At 41.5% G+C, this 14,844-nt stretch overlaps 1 protein-coding gene across 1 annotated transcript in view; it reads right to left on the reverse strand.

Annotated features, from left to right (window-relative positions):
* Nucleotides 1–4,308: 4,308 nt before the first annotated feature.
* pinx1 (PIN2 (TERF1) interacting telomerase inhibitor 1) overlaps nt 4,309–14,844 on the reverse strand; it is a 32,715-nt gene continuing 22,179 nt past the window's right edge. The window contains exon 7 of the mRNA XM_048250431.1: nt 4,309–5,678. Coding sequence (XP_048106388.1) covers nt 4,881–5,678 — 798 coding nt within the window. The 3' untranslated portion in view covers nt 4,309–4,880. The remainder of the gene's footprint in view (nt 5,679–14,844) is intronic.

A 14,844-nucleotide genomic window follows, 5' to 3' on the forward strand; every position in this document is an offset into this window, starting at 1 on the left:
ACAGAAAAAAAGAGGGGAAAATATTTTAACACTCTTTACTACAAAAGGACGTCACTAATTTGTAAGCTTTAGTTGTTTCCACCAAAACATAGCTCAACGTGTCTAATATGACATATATTTGAACACAATAACAGAAGGCTGACATTACATCTATTTGCATAATAATAAACAATAACTGTATATGATAGCTTAAACGTTGACAATGTTTGAATAGTGCTGGGCTGGGGAAAATTTAGCCTACTTGTTATGCACCTGCAGTTCAATTAGTTGGGATAAAAGAGTGCTGTGATTTGGAGAAATCCTATATTATTATTAATTATTAAAATTAATTTGACTTTGTTGTCTTGTATAGATTTTCATAACGCCTTTCTTTGGGGAAGTCCCGTCAAGTTATGACATCTTGTTTGGGATAGTTCCATACACTGCAAGCATGACTTTGCTGAAGTCCGTTGATGACATCACAGAATTTGGCTTGCGTTGAATGTCAATCACTCAACAGTTTGGGCGATGACAGGACTATTGTGAAGTAGGCCTTAATTCCCAAATTGTATCATTTCACTGTATTGCTGATACAGAATCTGCCATGTAGGTCACATTCTGTCCTTCAAAATGACCTTGGAGATGCAGAGAAAACAGTTTCAGGTTAGACAGTGATGTATGGTGAGACAACAATTGGAAGAAATTTTCAAACTGTAATAAAGTTCACCAGCGAAAGTGTGCTTATCTTATTAACATTTAACACGTTCTTTATGCACCTAAATTAATGTGCCAATGAAAAAAATGTGTGTGCCCTGAATGCAGCCCCCTTAAGAAGTAGGTGAACTTTGGGTGCTTTGGGTGCAGTGAGGTCCCGCAACTTGTTCTTTCTTACGGACAGTTTCATCTTTGCACCATATAAAATTGCACTTTCCCCACAGTCAGCAGAGGAGTCCCTATCAAACAGGGAGGTTCCTGTTGACAGTACATTCCTCTGGCAAAGGCCTCCCACCCCATGCGACAGGAAGTACCCCCCCACACACACACACACACACACACACACAAACCACCACCACCACCTCCCATCCCTTGTAAACCACCACCGCCACATGAAGGAGTCTGAGGAGACACTTCCCCCTTTTCCTCTGCCTCGGACCAATCACAGTGGAGTGGCGGCCATTTAATACTGGGATTAAGCCCCCCTGTCCGCAGGAAGAGGAAATGGCACTTGATGCCCCAGAATGAGTGAGCGCTCCACAAAATACCCTCCACTTCCTCCTAGTCCCTGCCACTGCCTTGACATGGGAGTAGCCATGTCGTAGTATCAGAGTGACTACACTCGGAGGGAAATTCTGCATGTGTGTGTGTGTGTGTTTGCTTAGTGTCTATGGTAACCTACGAAAGAGGACGTAGGTTTGGATTTTATTCTCTCTCTTTCTCGCTCTCTCTTTCTCTCTCCTGTGTTGTTTAGGGGATTACTTCCTCTTCTGTTTGTCGGATTTGATCACCAACAGACCCAATTGTTTCCCAGCGAGTGTGGGAGGCATGGATATCTGCCGGCTATTATTTATTTGGGTTCCTCATCCACTTGGCCCACGTAATGCAACACACGTGGCGCACAGAGAGAGAACTGGAGGGTGGCTCCATCAGAATGGGATCAACACCTTCTGGAGACAGAAGATAATGGCACTGAAGGTGGCCTGCTTGGCCTATGAGTGCTCTCCTCAAATGCCTCCCCCATGCACTGATGAAAAAAAAAAAAAAAACTCACACAGATTCTGATAGAGGATTTCAAGGGGTGGGTAGGCGTGATTGAAAATCTACAATTAAAATGATGAGAGTCTCTTTTTTTGGTGTGCGTTTGTGTGTGTGTGTGTGAACAAATGTACCCTTTGATCAGTCCCTTCCCTGTGTGTAGGGTAGGGGTATTCCAGATAATCCCTCATCAAAACAATGCCAGCTGTGTGTGTGTGCGTGTGTGTGCGTGGTTATATGAAATCATGAAGAATATCAGTGAAAGCTGTGTGGTCTCTTCCTGCATCATTAAAAGGGAAGAGGTGAAAGCAATACACTGATGCTGAGACATGCCCCCAAGACCAACACTACAGGCTTAATCTTATGGTCTTGCACTTAATGGTCCTGATGGGCCTAAATAGCATTATGCATTGGGATGATGACTGCTCTTTTGCTTTGGCCTTGTTTTCCAGTCCACCATGTAGGTTTAAAAAGAAAATGGAAGAGTGACAATGTGGTGTAACTGATGTGCAACCTTCCTTCCACTGGCATTATACAATATCAGTTAATCTACAGAAATTGTAGCATGTCTTGTACACATAAGAAATGTGAAATGTAAAATTGTGTTAGTGTATCGTACTGTGCATGATAGCCAGTAAATACCTAGTTGTTGTTTTCTAGTGTTATACCCAGAGACATGGTCTGGTTATACCCAATTTTTTCCAGAATGCAGTCACAATTGCACCCATGACAGCAAAGTGTGGTCATAGGTTCTAGAATACCCTTTGGAAAATTAAATGGAGCCATTTGTCTGCAAATGTCTGGTGCAACCAATGAAAGAACCCTATTATTTAAAAAAAACAAAAACAACCAAGAGGTTATGTTACAAGGAAGTGTAATGCAGACGGGCAGGCATCATGACTGATGTTATCTAGAGATGAGTACTGTATATCATATGATCCTTTGTAGTAAATCTTTTGCAGTGACCCTTTCCATCATTCACATATGTATATAGCATTTTGGGTTAGAACTCCTGCTGTTTAAATATGCTATATGCATAGTAACTAACAAACATTGATGTGCAATACCTTCTCTCATTTATCTCCAATTTCACTTGTAATTTGTCACCATGATTATAAACATTGTTACCTTTAGTCTTTAGAAACATCTCATCTTACCTCAAATGCCACACAGAATAAACCCAGCTGGCTGCAGGAGTGGCAAAACTAACATGTCAGTCAAATTGGCACACCGTATAATTTCACCAGACACACATAAGGTGTAAATAATGCAAAGCATTAGTCATATGTATATTGAATTGACAATTGTCATGTACAGGGTTTAGCAATAATTGTTTTGAGTAATTCAAGCAGCCAGTCCTTCCTTTTCCTCTCTTACAGTCATAACGCCCACTCAGTCCAAACAAGATTAGCTTGTTAGGTGTTTCTGCTGTCCTGTCAAAACAACATTTCACACTTTCAAGCCATCTTTATTTGAAGACAAATCCTAAAGAAAAGCCACTTTCTCCAGCTATTTTATTTTCCAAAACATAACTTGGGGGAAGGGCGGCTTCAATGTCTCAGGTACACTGTATGAAACCACCTCTTTAATTGTTACATTATGAGTGAATGTGTTAATATTTGTTCCATTTTAGCTTACAAACAATATCTAAACACGGCCACGGGGAAGGATGATGAGACCACAATGCCCTGATCAATAGGACACTCGGCCAAAGGCCCATTAGCATTCAAAACAATGACTTCATATTTGGCGTGGCACAATGACCCTCGCTGTCCACCATCATAGATCAACACTGTCACATGTTATATCATGCAGCCCAAAATTACAGCTGCCCAGAAATAGCCATCGGCTGCTCATGCTTCCATAGTTTTGTTGTTCATGTCGTTAATCACTGTGCAAACTGTAAGAGAGTTGGTGTTCTAGTAGAAAGTTTACATCACATTTTCAAATCCATCCCTTTATTTCAGGACCCCCTCAAAAATGAGATCGCATCTCAAGGGGTTATCCTCGAAATAAATAAATAAATAAATAAATAAACATTTCCAATTGAGTGTAAATTGACTTGGCAGTTAAGGAAATTTAAAAGAGAAAGGTAACGGATGCTTAATAGTTTAACCCAAAGAAGAACCTAATGCGTGTTCGAAATTACTCCTAATAATATACTAAATAAGGAAGGACTGGATTTAAATGGCAAGACAGCAACTTGTTCTATATGTTATACATACACATCAATCACAGTCTCATGGCAAGTGTTCTCCTATTGAAATGGAGGCACGGCCAGTTTTCCACAAGCGATTGCACAAGCCATCCGTGTGGTGAAAAATGAGGTGTTTTGAGATTGATGGAGTTGAGGCGTGAGCTCAGGCGACTGTCGCCGTCAACTGGTTTCACAATTGTGACGAAGGAGGAAAAAAAAGAGGCAATGACAAAGACTTCCTTAATCCATCTCAAACTGGCCTTCAGGTACAGCCTTTTGCAGCTACCTCTCCATTTTTGCACACGATGAGAAATATTCTGTATGCAGACTTATCACCTACGATCTTGGAAACACTGTTGCAAGGAAAAATGACACTTCTACGCCACTAAAATCTTTATTAAGTCAAGTTCAACAGATCACCATACAGGCTACATGGTAGTCATTTGGTTGAAGTGGATGGGGCATTAATAGCAACAATTTCATAGGAGAGTTGGTCTCCAAATTGGAGTAATTTACAAAGACAGCTGTAATAATTATATATTAATATATTAATAATTACAACTGTCAGACAATAAAAAACAGATTAAGAGGTTTAAATGATGGTGGAATCATGTCCAGTCTTTCTTGTATAGTCACAAACAGGTTATAAATAAAGCAGTGGCATTCTGAGAGGAGAAATACAATGGATTAATGATGAAAACACTGGGGAGTCAAACAACTGGCAACTGGGGCAATTATACAGTCAAATGTAACTAAATGTGATCACTCAAGTTACAATTACAATTAAGAAGTCCATCCTTGTCCATTGAAAATAATGGGCTGCAAAGCCAAAGTAAATTCATCGCAACCCTATCTGAAGACCTCAAGGTTCTTTTCAAGGCTTTCTGATGGGATGTAGAAGAGAAACCACATTTACTTGAATGTTAGGAAAGACATTTCTAGGCCAGCATCCCTAGTCAAGATTTTTCCTTCTCTTTTTTTTGTCCTTTTTAGACTTTTTCTGTTCGACTACGAGCACTTCCTCTTCTTGCGGCTCCTCCTTGTCCTCTCTCTTCCTTTTCTTTTTCTTAGTTTTACCGCCCGTCTCCTCCGCTTTGGTCTCTCCACTGCCCTGACTGTTCCCCTGGTCTGCCTCCACAACCTCCGCCTCTACTTCCTGCTCCTGTTTCTTCTTCTTCTTCTTCTCTGTGGAGATGTTCTCGGTCACCTCGGAGTCCTCCTGCACAGGTGCAGGTGTGGCACACTCCTCTACGGCCATCTCCTCCTCTTCCTTTTCTGTGTTTCGCATCTTCTTCTTCTTCTTCTTCTTTTTCCTCTCAGAGGAAGAGGAGTGGTTTTGCTCCGTAGTCTCCTCAGAAGCAACGACAACAGTCTCCATCGCTTCCACACCTCCAACTCCAACGCTCTGTTCATCGTTCTCCCTCTTTTTCTTCCTCTTTTTCTTCTTCGTCTGCTGCTCCGTGTCGCTGATGTTGGGGCTGTCCACTGGGGTCTCAGAGGTAGAGGGTGTGGGTGTGTGGAGGCCGTTGGTTCCGCCGTCAGTTGGACTCGGCGTAGTGGACTGGACCGCCGCTCCTGCGCGAGCCTTCTTCAGCTGAGCCATGCGCTGGGCAAAGTACTCCTGCATGGTCAGAGTGCTGGTGACCGTGTTGGACTCGGGCTCCTCGGGTTTGCTACTGGTCACCGCTTCTGGTTCCACTGCCTTGCTTTCCTTCTCCACCTCCTCCTGTGAGTCTTGACCACTACTGTCCTGCAGATTAAAAAAAGGACACTCGTGAGAAAAATGCTGTGTCTGTTTCTGTTCATATACTTCAACAGGAATTTACAAAGTGATAATATCAGCAGTTGAGGTACATGAACTTATTAGCATGATATGGCTACATTATTTTAAGTGTTAAGTTTGGCAACACTAATAGTCATGCAAACATGACTATGACTTTCCTTCCATTTAAAGTCTGAACATTCATCATAAATCTAAAAACACACACACACACCACAGAAAGTTAACATTGCATAACAATAGCAGCAACAACAACGAAACTTCAGAACAACGTGTGGTGCAAGACCCCAAAACCAACACAGATGCCAGAGAAAGCATAGAAATGTTTCAAATTAGCGGCGCCTAAACTGACAAGTGCTGAAATGACAAGCTTGGAATGGAGGAGCCTGTCTGAGTGAAAAGGAACATCAGCTACTGCCACACCTCTCCACACAGACGCAAAAGGCCCTGTAGCATCTCCTCCCACGTACTGACACCCGTGCGCGCACACACACACACACACACACACACACACACACACACACACACACACACACACTCCACGTACGAATATGCACTAAAGAAAACACAGGGTGAGAAATAAATGACTCGGTCATTCATCGACGGCCGCCTGCTGAGATTTGCTTGAGGCATAGTGTGACATCACAGCTTGGCTCAGGTGTGCTGAAGCTTAACGCCACGCTGAGATGGCAGGTAACGATTGCTCTTCCCTCTTTAACATGAGGGAAACTTGGTGTCCGACAAGTTCACACAGATAATGTGATGATACCAACATAAACAAAGAGACTTAAATGGTGTGGTGATGATTTTGTTTAGTGATTTGAACGAAGACGAAGTTAACATGAAGTCATTCTGAAATAAGGACCTAACAGGAATTACCTCTAGACGCAAGAACGAAAAATTACTGAGGTGCATTTAAAGGATTAGGCTAAATGAATGATTAATATAATCCAGGGGCGTAACTCACAAATCAGGATTTTTCAGATACACGGATTACTATGTTATGTCAAGCCTGTAAACAAGTTAGATCTTGGCCAGAGATTATACATAAAAGGTGGCATTTTACATGTCACTTACTGCACACATCTAGACTGGTCATGGATAATCCATCTTTGCGAGATCCTGACCAGCACCACCCATACCCTCCATCCTTTGTTTTAATGATGAGATTCAGGTCTCCATCTTTAGAGATGATTTGTAGACCCATGTTTCCCACCAAGCAGGACTCCTCACAGCAGGAGCAACGGCAGCGACCCGCAGCTCGACGTGACGCCGCCGCTCGGAAGGACCACAGAGGCTTGCTTTAGATTAAACTGCGAGCCTCCAAACGCTTTGTCACGCCGCCCCACGCTCCCATTTGTCTTCCATTTGCTAATAGCCTGCTCAATGCATAATGATTTGCCGTGAAGAATACCCACGCCGCAAGCCCCTCCGAAAACAAGCCGGGTGCTCTACATTACATCGCTGACAGGCCAGAGAAGAGCATTTTTCACATAGAGTGGGGTACGCATCAAGAGCACCTGAATAATAAGTGTAACAGAAAAACACGGTGAGGTCCTATGCAAAACACAAAGAGACAGAGGTAAGATGATAATCATCGACTTGGGAGTGGCCTGCAGCCAATACAGAATAAAATAGTTTCAGTTATAGAGACAAGCGGTCACACGGGACTTCCAGGGGTTCTTTGATGTACATTGTTTGCTTTGTGAGTGCCTTCTGCTGGTAGTGTTTTATTAATTACCAATTACTGCCTATTACTCGGTCACCTGGTAAGCCTTTTACTGGTTTGGGGTTAGGTGGGTGTGATAAAAAAAAAAAACCTGTTAATGTCAGATGTCTTTCGATGATGTAGAGGTCCAGCCTACCAAAGCATATCTGTCCAAAAGTTTTCAGACTCTTTTCAGGCTTCCTTCGTTAGAAAGATGTGGCGAGGCAAAAGAGAACTGCAAAAACCGCAGATGTAGGCTCATTAGAAGAAAATAAAAACTTTCCAACTTTTTCTCTCTCTCTACCTCCCCAAGAAAAATCCATACCCCTGGTTGTTGTACAATAGCATTCCCTCTGGTTCGGCTAAGGGGATAGAGGCTTTGCGACTGATGGCATGGACAGTGCATCTCTGGGATTTGGCGTAATGGCCGGAGGGCATTTTTAGGAGTTGCCTGTGAAATTACTCTCTAGAGAGGGCCAGGGAGGAGACGGGGGAGAGAGAGAGAGAGAGAGAGAGAGAGAGAGGGAGGGGATAGGGTAGTGGGAGAGATGGAGAAAAGGAGGGATGTGTAAAGAGGTAACAGAGCAAGTGATAGTGGGAGAGGGAACATGGAGAGTGAGTGAGTGAGAAAAAGGAAAGAGGGAAAGAGAGACAGAAGGGGGGAGGGAAAGAGAGAGAGAGAGAGAGAGAGAGAGAGAGAGAGAGAAATCCTCCTCATCAGAGTGGAGGTGGTGATTTTGTGTGTGGCTCCAGGACTGTGTGCCTCTGGGAGCATCCATTAAGACTTATCTCTCTAATACGCAGTAAGAAGAGCTGCCACACACACACACACACACGATCAGCCAGTTAGTAGGTCTGAACCACATAGGCAAACCATGACTGAGATGTACAACAAACATCTGAAAGCCTCCAAATCATAGAAGGTCACAGACAGAGGACACAGAACAACAAAAAACAAGATGACAAACCGCTGTAGCTGAAAAGTGCTACAATATGCTGAAATTCACTCAAGATGGCAGCCTACTAATCAGGTTTTAGAAGCCACATATCCAATACATCCAACTTTCTAGAGGTCCAGGCAAACTCAGGTCTGACCCAAAAGTAATTGCAACAGAAGTTATTTTCACATTTTCAATTTGTGATCTAAACACCATAATTATGACCGCCCATGGCAGCTCAGCGGTCATATATATAATCAGATTTTTTTTTTTTTTTTTTTTTTTTTTTTTTTTTCGCATGCCCAAATTTCCGTCAATGATTCGGGACACTGAAAGACCGGGGTACACTTAAACTTTGGTGGACATGTAACCCCACATGGATAGCATGGAACCATCGTTTTCGTTTTGATCTGTAGCCCCGCTGAATTGGACCCCGAAAGGAGGTAGGGGCAGACACAGTTTTCTGTGAATATCTCGAAAACCGTAGGGTTTAGGAGGACCATTTTTTTTTGTATGTTGATCTCAAGGGACCATGTCAACCCATTCCATAACCAGTCATTTCATGTATAGCGCCACCTAGTTAAACACAAAAAAGTAAAAATGAGGTGGTGTAATTGAAGGTATCTGTGACCTAACATAGTAAAAACTGCATGAAATTGGAAGTGTAGGATCATTATGACACCCTCTGTATGCACGCCAAGTTTTGTGGAATTCCGTTCATGGGGGGCCACACAATAAATTAATTTATGTTACTATACACCAACTGGCCTGTAGGTGGCCGGAGACAGTTTTCTGTGAATATCTCGAGAACCGTAGGGCCTAGGAGGTCCACCTTTTTTTTATATGTTTGTCTTAAGGGGGCATGTCAACGCATCCCATTACCACTTATTTCATGTATAGCGCCACCTAGTTAAAAATTAAAAAGCAAAAAATTAGGTGTTTTCATCTCAATATCTCTATATAATAAAAAGGTCAAAACTGCACGAAATTAAAAGTGTAGGATCATTATGACACCCTCTGAATGCATGCCAAGTTTTGTGTACTTTCGTTCATGGGGGGCCTTACAATAAAATAATTTATGTGCACATTTAGTGACGTACACCAACAAAGGATTCGGGACACTGAAAGACCGGGTACACAAAACTTGGTGAGCATGTACCCCCACATGGATAGCATGGAACCGTCATTTTTTAGTTTTCATCTGCAGCCCCAGCTGGACTGGACCCCGAAAGGAGGGTAGGGCAGACACAGTTCTCTGTGAATCTTTTATGGTATGTTGGTCTCAAGGGCCCACATCAACCTGGCTCATAATCACTCATTTGTGATTTGCCCGTAAAAAAAATGAAAATCAGTAGGATTAAAAGAAAGCCAAAATAAATATTCATCATCATCATGGCTGCATTTTTCAGTATTGGTAGAAGTAGTCGTTTGTCCACTAGATGGCGCATCGTTGCAGTGAGACGTAATTTTGTTGGAAGTTAAAAGTGGGTTGGAAAAAACAATGGACGCTTCATACAAGGACTGTAATTTACGCAGCGAACATCTAATAAGGATAGGACGATGTTCACATGAAGTGTAATTCCCATTTCTTCTTGAAGTCGAAATAAATCTGAGGATGTTTATCGGACATGCTTGGTTTTACTGCAGATACGTTAATCTTGTAATATCAATAAGGACCTAGGTAATGTTACGTTAGCGTTGGTTAGTGATGGAGGCATTTGATTTATTGCATTTGTAGAAAACTATAAATGCGGTTATACCAAGCAAATGTATAGCAGCACTGTTTGTATCTTTCGACTGTCATTTATTGCACGTGCTACAAAATCATTCTGTGCAATGGAAGATTTACCAACGTTACACCGGTCTGATACAGTTTTGCCTATACATGCGTGAGACTGAGGCGCCTGTTTATTTTGTTTTAAGTGCGTGCAGGGTGTGAGAGGGGAATCGATGTGCTTTGATTACAGCTTGGTAGTTGTAGTCTGTGAAATTAAAAAGCTGCACGTGTGTGTGAAGTATCCAAACAATGACACCTTCATTTCATTATGGCTGCTTTAGCAAAACACCTTAAACTACTGTGTAGTGGGTCCCATTTAGAAGTGGCTACTTCATTCGGCTTTCCTTGACTCATGGAGCTGCGTGAATGTTATTACAACTTTTAGCCCGCGATATGACAGTTTAAGTCCAGCTTGATACTGTAAGGCGTGAAGCCATTGGTTTCAAAGGAGATTTTATTTGTGTCACCAGCATAGCCTATTGACAATTTATGTTGTCAATAGGCCTACCTATAATCCTACCTGTAGCTTAGGAAGCTAACAACTTTCTATTAGGATCTAGTTTGTTAGTTACCGTTTTTGTCATAACTCCCTGATGCATTTTTGCATTTAGAATAGCCAGAGCGTGTATATCTCAATCGGGAAAATTAAACAATATCGGGTGCCTATGGACTAGGCTGGGTGAACCCAGCCTGATCTGCCCGCTATTTATTTTTTGATTTCTTAAAAAGATTGAGCTTGGTCTGATGAAAGCCAGACTAGCCATGGACCTCAGTTAAACAATGCAAGGGAACACGAATCAGCCTATATTTGCACTAACAATAACGGACAAAAGCTCTTCAACTTTGGCCCGTTAAAATGTGTATGAACAGTCTAGCGACGCATTTCATCAAGGCCCATTTGGACATGTCAGTTATTTGCACCACTGGTTAGATGTAAAACAGCATTTCGTTTCAGACTAGGCTACTGTTACTTAATTTGTGCATTAACAATAACGTTTCAGACTACTGTTACTTAATTTGTGCATTGACAATAAAGTATTACATGAACTAAAGATGACTAAAATCTTATGTAGAAGAAGAAACATTCACAAAAAATACATCCCATCCAAAAATGACCTTTGTTTTTGATAGTTGTTGAAAACGCATGGAACTGACAGAGATGTTTTTGTTTAAAAATACATAAAAAAATAAATAAATAAATAAATAAATAAATAAATAACATTATGCTGATACCTTTTGCTTTTCCCAAATACAATGTAGCCTACAGGTGTAAGTGACCTTTCATCAATCCAGTTGCAATGGATGAACTGTGATGAACTGCCCTACTTGTGATTGTTTAGAGATTTTAAAGGTTTTATAACAATTCTACATCTTCTTTGGCTATTCTACAATCTATTCACCTTTTCAGCACCAGTAGGGTACTTTCTGTGCAGCCGCACACACACACTCAGGCATGCCAAACAAGCATACACAAAAGTTTCAAGAGTGGGGGATGGAGTAAAATATGGAGACAAATTGAAGTGTGATTTATTTTCGCGGAACGGATGTACAGGACTGAGTGGCGGTCATATTTTGTACCGCTATGCGGTACATCTAGTTAAAATTAGGCACGAACTCTCGCTGTTAACCTAGCCAGGTTAATTTCCCTCTCTTCTCAAATTGACTATTCAAACATGTTTATTTAAGATGTGGGCTAGGCTATATGAAATGCCAGAATGTGGTTGATGTCTGTATAGAGGCACGCATGCTCCCTGATCTTGGCTTCAAGCTCATCCTAGTCAAGCTCATCCTGCTTGTCACGCGCATCTGAAAAAAAATCTCCTGTGCACAACCTGCCTGCTGAAATTTCTCGTGCGACAGAGGAAATGACGCAATTTTGACGTCACATTGTCGCGCTACCGGTCGGGTGCGGCGAGTATGTAGTACGCTTAAGTCAGAGGCTATTATTGATTGTTTTGCACTTTTATGATGTCATCACAAAACCAAAAGTAGGCTATCGGTTTAACCAAAAATATTTGGCGGTATTTTTAAACTACAAAAATAGTACAAAGTACTTAGTAGTACAAAAACCGAAGACATTTTCTTCAACAAAATAAAATACAAATGACAAAATACTATTTTGTATTTGAAATACTTATTTTAAATACATGTATCAGAAATACTGCCCATTCCTGGCTGTTGGCTGCAACAACTTGAGCTAGATAGTACTGATTTATTTGTGTTTTGTGTTTGTCAATTTTGATCCAATATGACAGCTTTGCTATGTTGCCCATCCAAAATTTCTACCAGTCCACCCAAATGTAGTAGGCTAGAACCGACCCTGGTTGTCATTCACGTCCACTTAGTAAGTCAACAGTATAGACCCTTTCAAGAGAATTCCATTATCAGCATCATAGTTGGCCCCACAAGACTTCCTTTTTAACATTCCATATGTTATCTTAATGCAGAGGAAGTAGATTGGGGCCCAAATAGAATGTTCAAGCATTGTTTTTGTTTTTATTGTTAAAAGGGTCTATATATTACAAGCAGAGTTTGATAAGTCTGCAGTGATGTAGGAATATCATGGCAATAGAGCCAACATTGGTGCAACATTGGCAAGTGCGCAGTGACAAGAGAGACCATCACCTGGTGATACACAGGGGCCGGTAGTTTGCTACATGTCTCACAGTTGCACAAGCATTCGGACAAGCACATTCAGAACTGAGGGTCAATAAACAGTGGTAACTCGCTGGCTTAAAGTAAAGAAAGCTCAAGAAGTCACAACTGAACTTGTCTGAAGTGGTACAAACTAACCACCAAACCTACTGAGAGCCACAGAATGTGGGCTTAAAGCAACCCAATGCAGGTCTATTAAAATAACGACTGCAAACTCATGGTACACTGACATATAATACAGAGAATCAAGTCTGTAACATTGTCAATGCATGCCCAGAATGATATTGCACTGTGTAAAGCTGTTGATCAGGTAGGATCATGACCCTTTTAGTTGTTTTTTTTGGGAAGGCTACTGTGTAAGTGCCTAATTGGGCTATATTGATGCCAATGGGCAACTTTTTTTGGGCAATGGCAACTTTTTGAGCAAAAGTTAAAAGTTCTCAAGAAACTGATGGTGATGATTAAAATTCTGAAGGAATTTGAGGTTGGTGTGTGTGTGTGTGTGTGGGGATGTCACTCATCTTGCACTGGATCATCTTCCTGCATCTCAATATTCCGATCACAAGTGCGGGCAAATTACTCAAATCAGCACCAGTCAGAGGCTACATTCATTGTTTTGCACGCTTATGATGTCATCACATCACCAAAAGTATTGGTTTTACCAAAAATGGCAAACTGCAAAAACTGCAAAAACACACACCTATAAAGCCACCCTTGGGAGTAGACATTAGGAGTGAACAATTATGGAAAATAATCTAATTGCGATTTTTCTCACCAATATTGCGATTGCGATGCGATACTGTATGCGATTATTTTTAAGCTCTTTATCTTCTGTCTTATTCAACAAAGACAAGCAATATATATTATTCTATAGTATGGCCAACACAAAATTAGATAAGTTAAACATAAACTGTTCTTTCCTGGAGCCCAGGCCTATGTTATGATGGCATTAGGTCATTGAATAAGATTGATTAATTAAATATTTTTTATTTAACTATTTTAATCACATTAGTAGGCCTATATTTGTTGAACTTCCAGCCTTGTAATCATTTAATGATTCTTATCCGTTTCTGTTTTGTTTCTATTTCATGTAGATATGATCTTCTTTCGTTAGTTAACAGTTAGGTCTACATGCAGTGGCACTGACACGGCTTCTCCTTGTCCTGTGCTCTCCATACACGCGCGCACGCGCACAGACCCGCTCCTCTCCTCTGTAGGCTACTTGCACGTGAATCGGAACTACTCTAGATTGTTGCTGCGCAAATAAATGCGGCCGAATGACCGTTCCGCTCGGTGTTAACTAAAGGTTAGCATCAACAACACTGCAGCGCAATACGCATGCATGCAAATTAACTAGTTTGTTCTAAGCCAATCGCGGAGACAAAACTCTTTAAACAGGCAAAGTTATCAGCAGTTAGCAGCATGTATGTAGCCTAAGAGCCTTAGCTGGTAAGCTAATGTTAGAACAGCTGGGTTTTTGGTGGTTAGCTGTGTCAACTACTCGCAGATAACATTATGCATCAATTAATTACCTGTAAGATGAAATGTTTACGCCGCCAACCCCCTTGGATATCGCAAATGCCCCCACTGTCACTGTACTCCAGTACACAAAGTCCCCAGTGCACAGGTGAATGGCTGCTGTGCAGCCTAAACAGTCAGGAAGTTTTAATAGTCAGCTGGACAAGTGAACGAAGTTACCAGCCAGAGTAGCAGCACAGGGGAATTATAAACTAGAACCAGGGACATGGCAGGTTCGAGCAAAAGGTAATGAAGAGGTTTGTTTTTAACCAAAGTAGTTTTACTGATCAGACCTTTCTTGACAATGTTAGCTGGTCCTCTTGTTAACGTTTTTTGCTTCTTCATTGGTCGGTGTGAAGATTCGGTGGGTGGAACATCGGCAAGCGCAAGTATAAATGCGTTTTGGTGACGTCACATATTACGAAGCGTAGGCTAATCGCAGCCTTTGCGGTTTGAAAATCGCGTTTCATCATATCGCAATATTATCGCAAATGCAATAAATAGTTCAGCCCTAGTAGACGTCACTTGTTCTGAGTAGGG

The sequence above is a fragment of the Alosa alosa genome, chromosome 8 (genome assembly GCF_017589495.1).
Source record: "Alosa alosa isolate M-15738 ecotype Scorff River chromosome 8, AALO_Geno_1.1, whole genome shotgun sequence".
NCBI classification, from domain to species: Eukaryota; Metazoa; Chordata; class Actinopteri; order Clupeiformes; family Clupeidae; genus Alosa; species Alosa alosa.